This window comes from Hyaena hyaena, unplaced genomic scaffold (assembly GCF_003009895.1).
Source record: "Hyaena hyaena isolate Hyena2069 unplaced genomic scaffold, ASM300989v1 scaffold_226, whole genome shotgun sequence".
NCBI classification, from domain to species: Eukaryota; Metazoa; Chordata; class Mammalia; order Carnivora; family Hyaenidae; genus Hyaena; species Hyaena hyaena.
In genome coordinates, this window is record NW_024080858.1 from 1998741 (window position 1) to 2016901 (window position 18161).

The 18161-nt window shown below is 35.1% G+C and overlaps 1 protein-coding gene across 2 annotated transcripts in view; it reads right to left on the minus strand.

Moving 5' to 3' along the window:
- Nucleotides 1-3183: 3183 nt before the first annotated feature.
- Nucleotides 3184-18161, minus strand: part of GLRA3 (glycine receptor alpha 3) — a 181539-nt gene continuing 166561 nt past the window's right edge. Inside the window, exons 9-10 of one of the 2 annotated variants that reach the window (XM_039243238.1) lie at nucleotides 17705-17749; nucleotides 3184-3462 (exon numbers count right to left, since the gene is read on the minus strand). In XM_039243238.1, coding sequence (XP_039099169.1) covers nucleotides 3184-3462; nucleotides 17705-17749 — 324 coding nt within the window. The remainder of the gene's footprint in view (nucleotides 3463-17704; nucleotides 17750-18161) is intronic. The other variant, XM_039243239.1, reaches the window with a different exon arrangement.

Consider the following 18161-nt stretch of genomic DNA (forward strand, 5'->3'; position numbering starts at 1 on the left):
TATTTTTGGAGAGAGAGAGAGAGAATAGATGTGGGAGAGGCAGAGATAGAGGGAGAGAGACAATCCCAAGCAGTCTCTGTGCTCTTAGCTCAGAGCCTGATGCAGGGCTTGATCCCACAAACTGTAAGATCATGACTTGGGCTGAAATCAAGGGTCAGATGCTCAACCGACTGAGCCACCCAGGCACCCCAGTTGTCATAACAACCAGGAGTGGAATAGGCTCTGCAGGTGAGTAACTGCCATGGAGAAACATGAGGAAAGGTTAGAGAAATTTTGAAAATCCTTGGCTTTCTTGCTTCTACACTGTCTTTCTGGAATCTATTTTAAGTGGTAAAGAAAGCTCCAGATCTCCCCTAGAGTTGAACTTCAGTTCTACTGTTTGGGAAAGGAAGAAGTATGGCATACGGAATATGTGCTATGTAAGGTACAAGGTTTCTTAAAAATTGATATACTATTGAACCATACACTTCAATGGTTGAAATACATAACAATAAGAAAAATTGCAACCAACTGCATGTACAGAAGTTACAAACTTTTTAATGTGACCATTTCCAAATACTTCAAATACCATATTAGAATTCCAACCTGTCTGTGGGTCATTAATATATATGGGCACATTTTAATTTTCTCACAATAGCCTTCTGGATGGTTTAATTTGAAATACTCAGGTTTGACACAGGGTTTACTGTGGCAACTACTACCTTGAGATGCTAATTGCAGGGTGTTTTCCGGTTTAAAATGACCTACAAGTATTCGTTAGAGGGGACACATTTTTTTAAACCTTTTGAATTGAGTCATCCAAATATTGTCATGGTTGCCATATGAGTCATGACTGTGAGTATTTTCTTAGGATAGTATGACAACGATAAATATATATATACAAGCAAACCCCGAGATTTCTACCATATCAGTGCCCCTGACGACAAATTGTCATGTGGATAGTATTTGTACATTCCAAGTTTCAGGCATAAAAGAAACATGTTTTAATATTTTCAAATAAGAAAATAAGTGATATCTGTGAATTCTAGGGGTGGGGGAGGGGAAGTAGGTGCATTACATAGTTCTTTTTGTTTCCGGCAGAATTCACTTAATTTAAGCAATGATGGAGGCCTTTTGAAATAGGATGTGTAAAGTACAGAAAAATATATTCAAGTATTTCAGAGACATATTGAGACAATGTAGTTTATCATACCTTCAAACCACCTAACTTATCTTCAGGGAACCCAAACAATGTTGTGTTCTAATCTATCTTTAGTACAAGAATATATTTCCATGGTTTTGATTCATATACACCAAATAAAGAAGACTGTGTTTAACTTTCCGGTGCACAGTCTTCAGAATAACAGTAACAATTTCTTTCAGCTGTGACAGTTGCATTTAATGCTAAAGAGGTTTTTTTTTCTCCCAATAGTACTTTAAATTACTTATAAAGGAGGGCAATTTGGTCCTTCACAAGCAAAAATTGCTGAGCATACATTATTTTTTCAAGAGTTATTTTTAAAAACCATAATTGGATATACCAAAGTTCAATAGCATTGAGAAATTTTTAGCTTTAAATGGCAGTTCTTGCTTTTAGTTTGAGAGTGGCTAAGGTTCAGAAAATAATACCATTGGATTCAAAGGCTGGCTTATTTTTTTCTCTTAAAGCTGAGTTAATTGTTTTCTTAATGTTTAAACTTTTCTCTGTCAACCTTTTGGCATATTGAGTTTCTATTTAGCAAGTCTGACCAATAATTAAACATGTCTAAAGAGAATTCTAGAGCTTTTTAAAAAATACAACAATAATGATAAAAATAATGCAGAAAAATAGCAAAAGTGAAAAAGAATCAGAGTCTGGTTCAATTTAACCAAGAACTCTATCAGAAATTTGTACTTAATTACACTGCATGAAATGAGTTAATGCCCCATTGTAAGCGAAATAATTCCATGGGTTGCTGATAAATTTTAAGTAAAAATTGTATTTAAAATTATTCACATCTAGTAAATGCCATATATATTGAAATAATTAGAAATATAAAAACAACCAATCCTCACTTTATAGAAATGACCTATTTATACAATTTAGAATTAAAATCTTCCCTTCTTACATTTGGAGCTAAGAGTTTGGACCCGTGTACTTTGATGGGAAAACTGTTCTTATTTAAAAAATCTTTCATAAATCCATTTTTGTTTTAACTAAGTTCATTTTTATCAAAATTTAAATACTATAATCCCATTAAATTGTAAAGTCTCATCTAAGCTAAAATATAAAAATCTTACTGAGCTTTGTTCAATTATATCAAAACATTAAACATAATTACGTACAATTAAGCAGCTATTAAAAAACTAACAAAACAAGGGTGCTGGCCTGTGTTTTTCCGTATTTGGCAATAATTCAAAATTCACAGCTATAACACTTATTTAAAAATGGTAATGTTATTTTCAGTATTTCCATCTTCATTCATAGAGATAGAAAGTTAAGAAAAGCAGATTTTGTATGTAATATGATCTGTTAAGCCATTTGTTTTAAATTTCCAAAGAGGGAAATTTTATATTCTAAACAATTAAATTTAGTATGTAAATAACAAAACTCTTTAATTTCAAATTTATAATTTGATGATTTTTTTTTTTTTTTTGGTATTACATAAGTTGGCCCAATAGTATTTGTATGCACAATCCTCTTACTGGGTGAGTTTTCTACTGAATTAACTGATTATTTTCTGTTTTGTAACTATAGAATAAGAAAGTATTTTAAAGCCTTAAGGTACAGATTTTTACAGTCTTCAATATTCCCCCCTTTTTCCATTTGTAAAGTTAATTGTGCAAAATTTACTTTCGTAAGATTTAATGTCATTGAACTGAAAAGCAAGGAATTCCAAAGTAGTTTTCACGTGTACTGTTATGTGATATTAAATAACAATACAAACACGTTGGCAATAATATGTCCACTTACATGATATACTGTGAAAGGACAGATAACCTTAAATTAATATGAAATAGAATCTCCATAGTATATATTTTTGTATCCATTAAAGGACTCTTAATAAACCTTGTGACTTTGCTGTGCGAATCGTAATAATACCTTCCCATATTCCATTTTAATTTGATGGTCATTGTTGTACACCACACACACACATATACACACACCCATGGCAGAGACACTTTCCTTCGAACAGATCGTTTGCATTTGCATGCCCCAGAGGCTTAATCTTGTTGCTGATGAATATCCTCATGCCTAAGAATCTTATAGATAACCCAGTAGAAAATGTTAAAGATCAAAAAGGCTAATGGGAAACAAGCTCGCGAGATGGTGTCAATCTTCTTGGCTCTGTCGATAAAGACTTTCCTCATTTCATCAGGGCTTTTCGGCATTACCTGGACAGGATGGTTTGGGCCCTTTGGGGTCACACCATCTTTTGCTTGCAGACATGGTCCCATTCCATAGGCTGTGAAGCTGAATCGACTTTCCCTTACCTCATCATCCTGTCAGAAGAAAAATATAAGACAACACTTTAGTCATGGAACAGAGCACGTATAACAGGCATTTCAGACTCATAATGTAAACTATATCATGATAAATGTAACAGGTACATAAAGATTGAGTTGCTTTGTTTCCCATTCAAGTTTTACTGATTTATCCCGTTGTGTCATATAAATGTGTCTATTAAGAAATATGAAGCTCTCAAATAATATGTTTTATTGGAAAAACTAAGCATTCTGGCATTATCTACATATTGTTACAATATATAAATAAATTGAGCAAGAAAAAAAATCTACTGGGATCTTACATTACATATGTTCATATATTATGGTTTTGTTTTTACATAATATAGATAAATAATATGATGTCAAAGGGGAAAATATCAAGATCATTGACTGGATTTTTCTTTTACATAGAGGCAGACTTTAATGTTTATTTCCTATGATTTTTATTGTGACTTCACTGGAAATACTCTCTAGCTGAAGAACTCTGATTGGGTTTTATTATTCTCACTTAATGTTACTTCTGTGTTTTACACTAACCCATCTGGAAGACTATAACATAGTCATATATTCTAGTTTATATGCAATTACTTTTCAAGTACATGGATAGAGTTGAAATTATGAATGAAATTTGGCAGAGGTTTATTTCATGTTCTGAAAAGATATCATTGCCTTTCTCTTAAATGTTGCAAATTAAAGAATTCTCCATATACATACATGAAAAAAACCCAAAATTTACTTAATAAAAATATGATAAATGAAAATGTGTTCATTATACGAAAATGGTATTTAGAGCTTATCATGAAATTCATTAAGCAATAACTTAAGTTAGTTCAATTTATTTATTTATAATGTAAGAGATGACTGTCAATTACAGTCAAAAATTGGGTTTTTTTGCTACTAAAACTGAAAGTTTATAAGATGACACTTTCTAAAGTTGTTTTAAAGTTGTCAAAGCTCTCCTTTTATGAAAGTAATTTTTAATGATAATATAGAAGACAAAAATAATTGGCTCAAACTCTTGAAAAATTATTTGGGGTCTGTGCAAGTAGAGGCTGAATGAAAAGTTTATTACAAAATATGAAACTGAAAAATGGAAATTAAAATGGATTCTAAACATGGGAAGATGATCAAAGTTCATGTAATAATGTATAAAATAATTTTTATATTATGGAGTAAAGCAATTTCACATGAAAAACAAAAGCAAATAATTCTTCAGAAATAGCTTAAATGTAAAATGTTTTAGCAATTAAATTTGAGGAAATGGGAGTCTGAAGTAAAAGCCAATGATCCTAATTACACTTCAATACTGTTGTAATCTTATAAAAATTGGAAATTGAATTTTCAATACTCTTTTAAAAGGCTGTTCAAGAGCACCTGGGTGGCCCAGTCGGTTAAGCATCTGACTTTGGCCCCAGTCATGATTTCATGGGTTTGTGAGTTCAAGCCTCGCGTTGGGCTCTGTGCTGACAGCTCAGAGCCTGGAACCTCCTTCAGATTCTGTGTCTGCTCCTCCTATGCTCATGGTCTGTCTTGCTCTGTCTTTCAATAATAAATAAAAATGTTAAAAAAAATTTTTTTTTAAAAAAAAGCTGTTCATTTATACTGGATTTTTTTTTTTTAATTTCCATGGAAATTTTAAAGCTAAATTATTATTTGCCTTAAATTTTCTATGTCCCAGAAAAAAGTGGATATACAAGAAATTAAGCTGTTCCTATATAAGTGCTAACATAGGTTCCTCATAATTTAGGAAATCATGCTGGCGTTTGCATTTCAGAAAAAAAGTGTTGTTCATTTGAATAACGTGTACAACTTGTGTGTGCAAATCAGCTGAATGCTGAAGTATATTTAAAACAGCCTTTTAACCTGTATCAGCCCATGTATCGGAAAAAAAATCCATCTCAAAATAAGACAAAAGATAATTTCTCAATGAGCACTTCCAATGAGGAGCTGACATATTAGTTGAGCTAATTAAGAGATGGGTTACAAAAATGCTAGAATTTTAGGATTCTAGCTACTGTTTTTAGTAAAGTAGAATCCATTCACTACCCACCCCCTAGTTTTACTAAGAAACAATTGACATATATTACTGTATAAGTTTAAGGTGTATGGCTTAATGGTTTGATTTACATGTGTGACAAAACGATTATCATAATAGTTTTAGTGTCCATCATCTCATATAGATACAAAAAAAAAAAAATTCTCCCTGTGATGAAAACTCTTAGGATCTACTCACTTAACAACTTTTCTATAGATCTTGCAGCAATGTTAACTATAGTCATCATGTTGTACATTACTTTCCTAACACTTATTTATCTTATAACTGGAACTCTGTGTCTTTAACCACTTCCATTGACTACCTTTCTAACCATCTATTTGGAAGAACTTACTATGTTCAAACCCTTAGAGACCCCCCCCCTTTCAGTTACTCATCTCAAAACAGAGACAATCTTTTTAAGATTTAAGATATTGTGATAATGTGAACAACCACATAATTTTCCATGGTATCTTTCCACTAACTGTGAGGAGAGGGTTAACCTCAGGCCTGGACTGATGAATGACTTATGATCCTTTCAGCATCATTTCCTTGAAAACAATAGAGCTCACTAAATGGGGAAGGTGGAGTTTGCTACATTCACTGCACAAGGGGTGCTGTGTGGTGGCCTTTGGGCTACGTGACCAGAATGTATACAAGTTTGGTAAGAACTAAGGGCTGTGGCTTCTCTGTGTCAATGTGATAACATATACTCTGACGCATGTGGCAATGCGTCTACATGCACCTGTGGATGAGGCTCAAAGCAGCCGTGTTCATGAGTAACTGCCCTGCCTCCTGATGAGATGAAGAAATGCTACCGCTGATGTGCCGTCTGCCTCACATGCTCCTGTAGGACTGAGTGAAGCCCAGTATGTCTGGAGGGTCTGATTGACAAATTTAGCCCTGCATTTCAGCGTTGGCCACTGAAGCTCACCGAGCTTTCAGATTCTTTCAGACTCAATATGGCCCCAAGGGCAGGGAGGGGATTTGATAAGAATGTGATACTGATCCACCCTGGGTTTGAGAGAGCCAGTTTCATGGAAAATAACTGGGGGTAAATCTTACTATTGTAATGTGGATGACACAGAATGATCCTTTATTGAATTGGCAGACAGGTGCTTAATGAGATAAAACTGAAGGAGACCAGGGTGATAAAACCGAGGGGAAAATGGCTCAAAATACAATTTTCTTGTCTCTGATTTAGTTGATTATCTGTAAAACTGAAACTACTTGGTGGAAAGAGAAATTAGAGCAAGTAAAGCAAGCAGTTTCGTGGCCTGTGCTCCAGATGAAAATGTAAGTCCACTTGGCACTTGGAAGAACATTGCATTTAATCTGTGATGTCACTTCTTTGCAGCCTTAGACAAACAACACTGGAAACTAGCAAGTATTGGGTAACCCTGTCTAATGGAAATATACCATGAGCCACACATGAATACCATGTGTATAATTTTCATTTTAAATTTTACATTATCTGCCATTTTAATGAGTTAAAAGAAACAGATGAAATTAATTTCAGTATTACATTTTCTTTAACTTAATATGTCCTGAATATAATTTAAATATTTACTCAAAGTAAAAAGGAGATCTTCTACATTCTTTATTTCATGCTAAGTCCTTGAAATCAGGCTATATTAAATCAGGTTATATAAAAATATATATTTTTTAATACACCGGGGCTCAGACTCTATATTTCTTTTAAAAATTTTTTTTCAATGTTTGTTTATTTTTGAGAGACAGAGAGACAGTGTGAGCAGCAGAAGGGCAGAGACAGAGGGAGACACAGAATCCAAAGCAGGCTTCAAGACACATGTGGCTTGTAGCTACCATTTTGGATGAAGCAATTATAACATAAAGAAGTTGGGTCTCTTTACTGTGAAGTACCAGCTGATATCTGTGAAGTCTATGCTTTCTAGGATTGACATATGCACATATATAATATATATAAAATATATATACTATTTATATATATAATACTATATATTTTATATATATTATATGTATATGCTGCAGCATGAAAAACGATGTTAGCTGTGAATGCTGACTTCTCACTTGTTGCAGCTACTGACAGGCATGTAATCAATGACTCTTTCGGAGCAGGTAAAGCCTGGGGTGGTGTGACTCTACGTTGAGGACCAGCTTCCTGGCTCTCTCACTGCTGTGAAATTGAACAGCAGAAGTCGTTACATTAAGGGAAGTAGCAAACCTGGGCTGACCATGTGATAAATAAAATGAGCCTAGGCAAACCACATTCTCTGACCTAAACTCTGATGGACACTATGATTAGGGGAGTCCTCCAGGCATGGGTTTCCCACATACTTCTCCTTCTGGAAAGGCAGGAGGATATACATGATTCGTGGGTACATTTGCTTTTATAGCTTCCATGCTGGGTTTCGCTGATGGGAAAAAAATTCTGGGTTGTTCAGAAGAAAGATCATGGCCAGAGGTAAATCTATTAGCTCCCTTTAGGTGGCTTTTAAGACACAGAATGAAAATTGAAAGGAGTCCTATGAAAGATTTCCCGGCACATTATTGCCAGCTGGGAGGAAGGAAATCTGTTCTAGTTCCGGCAGCTGCTTCCTTTAAGGAACCCTGGTAAATATGCTGCTTTCATCTCAGAAGATAAATCATTGATGCCAGTGGGGAATGGAAACAAAAGGCACTGATATGGGCTGCTGAATTTTCTCCATCCATGAAGGCAGTTGAAACAAAGAAGACTGGTTTGAAGGCTGTGCTCTCCTTGCACAGCTCTGAGTGGAATATCCAGTGGATGGTATCACCTTTGGCTAAATGTGTGAGTGGAAAAGACATGACACATGAATGAAGGGTCTTGCCATTTCTGGCTTTAACTTAATCTCAGGCAGTTGTTCCCTAGCCCAGTTGTTACAGTTGGATGTACTAAATGGGAAGCTCTTAGAATTGCCTAAAGCTTCCTCTGTGGTAATGATTAAACAATACAAGATTCTAAGATGTTAGGGGGCGCCTGGATGGCTCAGTGGGTTAACCATCTCATTTTAGCTCAGGTCAGGATTTCATTGTTCCTGAGTTTGATCCCTGCATTTGGTCTCTGATCTCAGTGCAGAGCCCACTGTGAATCCTCTCTCTCTCTCCCTCTGTCTCTCTCATTCTCTCTCTCCCCCTCCCCAGCTCACTCTCTCTATCTCTCAAAAATAAATAAACATTTAGAAAAAGATTCTAGGAGGGTAAATGAAACTCTTAGTTCTGATTAAGGAAATAGTGGAAGGAGAGGTGCTAAGTCTTTAATTCATTTTCTCTAGACTAGCTCTATCTGGCCTATGATAACACTAAATATATCCTATGGTCTGACTGCTGACTACTTGGGGTCCCTGAAGAAGTCCCCCAACAGCTTCTATCATGATAAAGGTAAAATCTGAAGACTTTTAGAAGGACAATGGAGGCTGGTAGCCTTTTTTTTTTTTTTTTTAAGATTTTATCTTTAAGTAATCTCTACACCCAGTGTGGGGCTTAAACTCACAACTCCCAGATGAAGAGTCGCGTGCTCCACCATCAGCCAGGTGTCAAAAGGCACTGGTATGCTTAATAGACTGGACTAGGGCTTTCCTTTTTAAGTTTATATAAAGGAAAAAGTCTGACACTGTGTGTCCTCATGTGACATAGACCAAGTTAAGGAAATGTGAAATCTCCAGCTTATTATCACAAGCTGGTTTGAAACAGTTTGGTCCAGGTCACTGTCAAAAGGAAGTTGGTTAATGATAAATGGTGGTTTCCCTCTCTGGGGAGAAAGTCAAGGGAGGATTTCGTAACTAGTGGTACATGTGACTAGGTAAAGGTGGCTAACTGACCCACTAAACTTCAGGACCAAGCCCCATTAGACCAGTTTCCGGAAATAATCAGAGTAAACCATAAGAAATGATTTACAAACAATAAAGGACAAACTATTATCTAGTCTGCATCTTGCTATGAAAAATACAGCTTGTAACACTATTTGTAATTTGGCAGATACATTTTGATTCCCGTTGACCATGTTGTATACAGTGACTAGAAGACAGAATGAATTTGAGAGAGGAACAGGGGTGAACGAACTTTGACAGGTCTGAGGCAGGCAACAAGCAGCCCAAGTTCCCTCTCTGAGGCCTTAAAATCTGTCGGCTCTAGAGGTAACTGCTCTGAAAACACATGCAGACTGGAATTTCTGGAGAAGGCTCAGCAGTGGTACTGTAACATGGCTGCCAGAGTTCTAGATTGGAAAACTCTCCAATCTATTTGAATGACAACTACTGATATTCTGTTGTGCTCTGGTAGAAGCAGTCCCCAAACTGAAAAAACCCAAAGGTTTCAGTTTTTATTTAGGCTTTAAATACCTATAGTGCTATGATGGGCAAGGTCAGAAAGGTATTTCAATCTAAGTACCCTAATAAAATGAAAATGGTCGGTTTAGGAATAGGCTAAGGAGAACTACTCAGGAGAATTACTTCATATACATGAAAAGGTAGCTTATTTGACAATGGACCAGAGACAGAACCTCCAGCAAGAGCTATCAGAGTGGGATTAACCTCATGATTCTCTTCCCACTGAGACAAAGCAGGTCACCTCGTTCACCAATAGAACTTTTACATAGAAGGTCAGGAGTCAAACCACTCCTGCAGTCAAATAAATAACTGTAGTTGAAGAAAGCAAGGTAGGTCCACAAAATGGGCTGACTTGAGAACCAGTGTATGTGGCAGTATATCAGAAGAACTGGTTCTTGCTCTCAGAGCAATATCTGGATATTCAAAGCTCTTGGCCCTAGCCAGTGGCGTTGCCTTATGGCCAGGCAAATGGCCAAGGTTAAATGAACAGTGAAGAACGTCCCAGGGTGGGAGACGAAATTCCTTATAAAAATTCCAGGGTAGAATTAAATTAAGTCAAGTAATCTTTTCCTGGTTGCTAGCTCCAAAGGAGAACAGAATGCCAAAACAGATGTCTTGGGCTGGCCATGGATGTTGCCATGATGGTGTCCAGGCCATACAGCAAAGGACAGAATTGTGACATATTCCTCTGTTGTGACATTGATATAGTGAGAGCTTGACCTGAATATTAATGAAAGAAAATATTGCTTTAAAATTGCCTTTGAATTAAATCTCTTGAGGATAAGTGCTAACACATTGCTGGCCGATGGAATACTAAGGTCTTTGACTATAGCTCCTGGAAGATCCTGTGTATTTGGGCAGAAATAGACAGAGTCCATCTTGGACTTCTTTTATACCATAACAGAAGCCACAACTGAAAATACTATTAATGGCTTGGAACAAAACATTTTTATATCAGTTTAGGTTCCTGAAATAGACCTCATTGGACAAAAGAACACATTGCAACATGACCAGTGTACAAAATGGCCCAAGAGTGCAACATAGTGAAGGCATTTAAATAGAAACTGGAATGAGGAATTAAAACACTTATTACTAAAGACAGGACAGCAAGGACATAAGAAGCTGGCTTGTTCACAGGATGAGTGTGTAGATCACTTGAGTATGAGTGACAGTAACAAAGCATGCCTTTAACAAGGTTTCTAGTTTCTGTGGTCAAAGTGTCGGGGGTTGGGAACCATGCTGTGACACAATTTTGTCATTCCCACCTACAGATATTTCTTTTGTGTTATAATGGTTCTGAGATAATATATCAGATATATATTACATGCCTGATATAATGGTTCTGGGTCCACGAGTGCATTTTCTGATGGGATCATTGATACTTATGATTATTATTAGATCATATTTATATTAGATAATATTAATAGATAATATCTATGTCTTTAAACTAGGAAGACACCCATGCTCTCTGTGGGTTAGGAGATAAAACATGTTGAGTGCTTGAGTCCTGTGAGGGCTTCCAATTAGTTGAAGATACTTTCAACAAGAGAATCTGCTGTTTCTCCTGCCTTTTATTCTTCTAAAAGTTAAGTAAATGACATGAGACTAAAGCTTATTCCTATCTCGTAGCCATTACTGCTTTCTCAAGCCTGTAATCAGGGCTATGGTGCCATAAGGAACAAAGCTACTTGACAGATGTCAGTTTTCATAGAAAAAATAAAACGTTTGAACAATTTAAACTTAATCATCTTTATGTAGCATCTATTCCTCATAAAATTTGGCAACAACCTGTAAAAGCACCATCATCCTATGTGCATGAAATAATGACAGCCTAGGGGAGGGCAATGTTTCTCCACACTGCGGTCCACAAAACACCTGTCTTGGAATCACTGGGAGGGATGCGGAGGTCAAGGTTTCTGAATGGCAATTGTGGAGATTAGCACCCATCAGCCTTTATGTTGTCCCAGGAATCTGCATTCCCAGCAAGTTTTCTAGGTGATCAGAATGCACATCAAGTTCTATAAACGTTTCCAGGAGGCACACAGTGAAGAAACATCTTTTGAACTCCACTCAAATTTACATTTTAAATAACAGTTTATGAACACATACTCTGGGGTGACTTTTGTGTTAGTGTTTAACTATTATTTCATTTTTTAATAATTTCTGTTTTATGTAAGGCTGCTTCTAGGTAAGGCTATACGTAAGGCTATTTATTTGATCTATATCTTTATCCATTTTTAATGTGTTTTTTTTTTTTTCTGAGAGAGAGATTGACAGTGTGAGCAGGGGAGGGTCAGAGAGAGAGGGAGACACAGAATCTGAAACAGGATCCAGGCTCTGAGCTAGCTGTCAGCACAGAGCCTGAAGTGGGCCTCGAACCCATGAACCGTAAGATCATGACCTGAGCTGAAGTCAGATGCTTAACCGACTGAGCCACTCAGGCGCCCCTAACCATTTTTAAATCTACTACAGGCCTAAGCATATCCTGGGCAGTGGACTCTGCATAATTATGTGTAATGGCATGATAGAGCACATTATTATTTTCAAAAGCATCTGGAATATAGTTTCACGAACATCATATTTCTTATTAATTGTGGAGTTGGAGAAATAGAAACACTATGAATTCCAATAAAAATATTTCCCTCATGAAAACATCTTGTTCAAATACTTATTTCCTAGTAATGGCAATAAAAACAAGGTGTTGAGGAGAACTTACGTTCTAGAAACATGACAATAAATTGTGCATTTGCATTATAAAAATGTGTGTGTGCTATAGGAAGTCATTTCCAAATATATTCTTTTAATCACAAAAATATTAGATGGTCCAAATTTAAAATCTGACTTAAAATGCCGATGTGCAGTAATATTCTTTATTCCAAGTGGTACTCAAATATTTCTTTGAAATAATTCAATTTTCTGGAGATATCTTCAGCTTGAGATTCTAGTAGACTGAAGCCCACACAGGTAAAGTGTTCAGACCAACATCTAAAACTTCTGACTCAAACACTATGTCTTAGCCAATATTTAAAATTGGCTCAAAATATAGGCAATTATAAAAATTAAATAGAATGAACTAAAAAAGAGCAAAAGAACATGGCTGATTTAAAAAGTAAAATTGAGGACAGACCTTAATTGACTCACGAGTAAACCCACTTACTATGCGGTAAGCAAGTTAGAAGGGTGGCAATGAAGAATGTAAAAACTCATTTAGTTAGTGTGCAATTCTTTCTACAGTAGAACCTGTTTTTGCTAAGTTTGAAAGTGAGAAAAATGTTTCAGTAATTATGCATCAGGACCACACTGTGAAACATGCTACATACATTTTCATTTCATTAGAGAGCTATGCCAAAGACTGACTCATATAACATGCATAGTGTAACTAGAAATACTGAAAACAGAAAATCCAAGTGTAGGGCACCTGGGTGGCTCAGTCTGTTAAGCACCCAGCTCTTGGTTTCAGCTCAGGTCATGATCTCACAGTTTGTGAATCTGGACCCCATGTCAGGCTCTGTGCTGATAGTGCGGAGCCTGCTTGGATTCTCTCTCTCCCTCTTTCTGCCTGTCTCTATCCCAATATAAATAAATAAACTATTAAAAAAATCCAAGGGCAGAGGCAGTCATTCAGTTCAATGACCTCATCTCTATCATATAAAATATATATATTAACATGCATGTAAGATAAGAATTTATTTTCTATCTTCTTCCTAGTCCTCAGAAATGACCAACATCTTATTTTGGGGTGTGGGAGTGGTGAAGCATGAAGCCTGCTTTTATTACCGATGACCTGCATTAGTTATGAATGGACCAAGTTTATGTTTGTATATTGAATTTAGATTCAGTGAATGGTAGTAAAATATGAAGTCTGTACGACACCATGAATGATGATTTGTTATGTAAACTGCTGTGAGGCACAACAGCTTTAACTACATTATTATATAATGTTTCTCCTCTGGTAGGTGACTTTGGGTGTTTTATATACAATCAAGATGGTAAATAATTATGCCAAAGGTCTTTGTTTCAACAATTTTCTGTAGCTGCTAATTGCCAAATAGGAAAGTAACAAAACAAGGAAAAGTGAATTGCTATTAATTTCCACTTGCAGGATTTCATAGTGTGTGGATTTTGGAAAAAAAAATTAGTAATAAACATAACAGTGGCTTATTTTTTTTTGGGAGAAATCTCCATCACTTAGAAAATTCTGAGGTAAGATGAATTATATGAATGAATTAAAACTTCTTTTTCCAAAATAAATGTCAGTTTAATACATTTGTATACATTGCCCTATTATTTTAAAATGGAAAGCTTAAAAAAATACAATTATACATGAGGTTAAAAATGCATTATAGTTGCAAGTCAATTGGCAATATAAAATTATTTAAAATCTAGTTCTCATGAGAACTTTGTCTTTATTACTGATGATGTGCATTAGTTATGAATTGGCCAAGTTTATGTTTGTATATTGAATTTAGATTCAGAAATGGTTTGGAAATTATTAAATGGTAAAATGTAAGCTTAAACAGATGAATGTTAAGATAAAATAACACAAAGATGGAATAGATACATATTAGAAGATTGAGAAAAATCAAGGAAATAATTCTTTTAAATACCCTTGTATCTGTTTCTAGCACAATATGGTAGATTCATTCAGTGCCAACTTGGAATTAAGGGGTGACATAAGATAAGATATTATGATAGACAACATATGTAAAAAGCAGTATATGTGCTTTAGTTAACTTTGAGATGGAAGTCACTATAATGTACATGAAATTAGGTTAAGTAGAGGTTACATTATTTTATTGAATGCTATTTTCCTAAATAGATAGTTCAGTGAGAATATAGCTCCAAGATTTAGCAGTGTTTCGCACAAACTCTAAATATTTGTTTGCAGGAAATCCTTAATTTCTAACAATTTTTGGCTTACCTGAGAGGATGACATTTTGAACCCCGCCCCCATCAGAGTCACTCAAATGTAATTCAGTTTGAAATGATTGGGAAACTACTTTCCCTCAGGCATGTATCAAAGAAATTTGTAAGAAATATTTTCCTACTCAAAGAATATCTTATACTCCAGACTACAGTCTGAGCATAAACTGAGCTAAATGGAAACTTTATTAAATAATTTAGTATATATGGGTACCACATTGCTTTCAGCTGTCTGTGGAACCTCATCCTTTCAAAATATTGTATAGATATAGATACAGAAATAGATAGATCCATATCTGTCTGTATATCTATATATGTACCTGTGTGCATGTGTGTGTGTGTGTGTGTGTGTGTCTTAAGACTATAATGCTGAAAAGCTGTGCAGGGCAGAAAACAATTATTTGTTATTCCCGGAAGTTACTTTGAGTTATTTTTGAAGTAAGACAGCATATAAACACATGTCAATAAAATAATTACAAGCTTTTGTACAGATAGTCAAAATGCAGTCAATGATATATTTTTCAAATTTTTATTTAAATTCTAGTTAGTTAATATAGTATTATACTGCTTTCAGAATTATAATTTAGTGATTCATCATGTGCATATAACACCCTGTGGTCATCACAACAAGCACCCTCCTTAATGCCCATCGCTCATTTAGCCCATCCCCCACGGTAACCTTCGTGCTTAGCAAAATATAAATTTGGCCTTTATTTCTCAAATCTAGAACTAATGGCACATTTTTATTTTATTTGAGTATATAAATAACAATGGACATACAGTAACAAGCAGGAAGACAGAGGTACTAGAATATAGTGTGAATATGTTTTCTCTCAGCAAACCACTGCATCATTACAGTGTGATGCAGAAGAAGCTATGAGAAATACATTAAAGCAACCCCATTTCATCCATTTCTCTCAACAAATAACATGTATTTAGAAACACTTTGGGCACTCCTTTATAACCCTGCAGGACGGAAGTAATGATATCACATGTGGAAAGAGGAACTTCTAACCAAAACACTTTCAGGTCATGCATACACCCACACATATACAGCACTGGGGGTAAGCATCTATGACAAGGCGCAGTGGGCACTCAGCACACAGCAGGCTATGACAGTGTGGGGTGGGGAAATTTGGATATAAGAGCAAACTTGTATTCTTTCATAAGAGACCAAAGATTCATTTGCTCCTACCTTAATAGAGAAAAAGTAAGATATGAGAGATTCCACAAAATGCTAAGCCAATTCTGAACCAAGTTAAAGGTTTTTTTAGGAATAATATTTACATTACTGTAAGGCCTCCTGCTGTGACAAACTTTTTATATTGAGGCTGTTTTATTTACTTTGCTTATTCTGCCAATTCAGAGTGCTTGGGAAAACTGTGTAAACAGGTACTCATGAAAATAAAGGGCATTAGGTCAATGTTTAGTCTCATTTAGATTATGCTGATTTAAAGATTTCAATTGCTCAGACTGTCTCCAAGCAAGATACACAGTTTTTTTTTAAATGATAAATTCAAAGGCTTGTCAGGTTGAGAAAATAGTTTTCAAAAAGTCAAAATGATCACCTCCAAATTTGCACAATGATCAGAATATTATAAAGCAAATGGAAGTCATATAATTTCTAATGAATGTATTTGCATTAGCATTTTGTTTCTTTTTTAAAAAGAAGTATTTATTGGTGGTTGCTGAGGTAAACCTAATTTTTCATCAGAGTTCTTTTTGCATTGTTTTGTAAAGCAATATTTAATTAAATATATACTTTTTATACTACAGTTCTTATAGGCATTAACTGCTAGGAAGTTAAATATATTGTCTCCCAAAGAGGCTACTATTTGTGTTAAGCAAATACAATGTAATTAATTTTTTTAAATTTATAGTTAAGATAATTAAGTACAAGTAATTGGATGACATGACATTTTTTTCAGGGATGAAAAAGTAAAGGAGATGTGGCTAGCTATGTTGGGAGCAAATATGCAATTTTAGTAGAAAAATTAGCTGAATGATTACATGTTATAAGAAAATTTAGTAAGTGCTTTAAAATAATACTGGCTCTAGATTCCTGCTAGGACATTGCAAATCCTTCAATTAGATGAATATAACATGTTTCCTATTTGTTTATCTAACACTACATCTATTCTTAACCAAGAGGTGCAGCAGAATCATCTGGGGAGGTATTTTTAAATGAACTTTATTCCAGAAATTTTAATTTCATAGTCTGGACTGTTTATGATTCCCCAGCCTAAAGTCTTGGCTTGGGCATGTTTAAATTCAATCACTGCATGTTATATTACAGGCGGCCAAGACAAACAACTAATATGGTCTAGCATAGACCACCTTTCTAACTGTTTAGCTACTATACTTGGACATGTGACCTTGTGATCTCTTTTTCATCAAATATTTCAAGGGATGCTGCTATCAAAACTAAGATCATCTATTTATTATAAAGAATCTTAACATTAAAAATAGATTCTAAAGATACATATGTTGGACAAAGCATTTTACTTTTGCCTTATTTTTAGGTCTCTATTTTCTGACCAGAAAGGCTGCATTTAGAACTTCTTTGTACAAATAAATTTTCCTTTAATTTTTGAAATGAATTTTCTCAAGCAAAGGATTACTTCCTTCTTGGAGACTATTAGAAGATTATGTGTGTTATTTCTGTTTAACATATATTTAAAAATCATTTTGACCCATCCAATAACTCAGCTGATAAGATGAAGGATGATATTTAAGTATTTTTTTACTGAGTGAGGGAAGACACTCACTTTTTACTGAGTGAGGGAATTTGAGAAAGAGAATATCCATAACTGAAGGGGGATGGTGGTTGTTTGGATTTAAATATGCAAGGGGCTATGGTTCCCCACCAAACACTGCCTGGGTGCAGAATATGCTGTCTGCTTTTTTACTGATAACCACATTCCTCTACTTAGAGTTAAGAAAGTGAATTTACCGTGTCTGAGAAACGGTAAAACTTCTCCAATGCAAAAGCTTCTGTCTGTGGGAAGGTAAAGTGGACCGAGAGGGATTGAGAAACCAGAGAATCAAGTCATATATGAGTAAATATAATTGCACAATTGGTTTTCATTGCATATATCATTTTCACATACACAGTCATCAATTTTCACATATGCAAGCTATGCAACCCCCAAAGTATGAAATGAACTTTAAAAAAGCTATTTTTTTTCCTGCACTAAATCTCAGTTACATTATTTGCTCCCTGTATGTTTCAACTAGTTGTTAGAAAATAATCAGATATTACTATTTGTGTATTTCCATGTTTTCCTAGAGAAACACTCCCTAGAAAAATTAATATTGCTGTCTTTCTGTGAACTAAAGAATAACGGGCTACAGTATGTATCCTGATACTCTTATACGTAGTAAAATTAAAGAGTCACTTTGGTAGGATA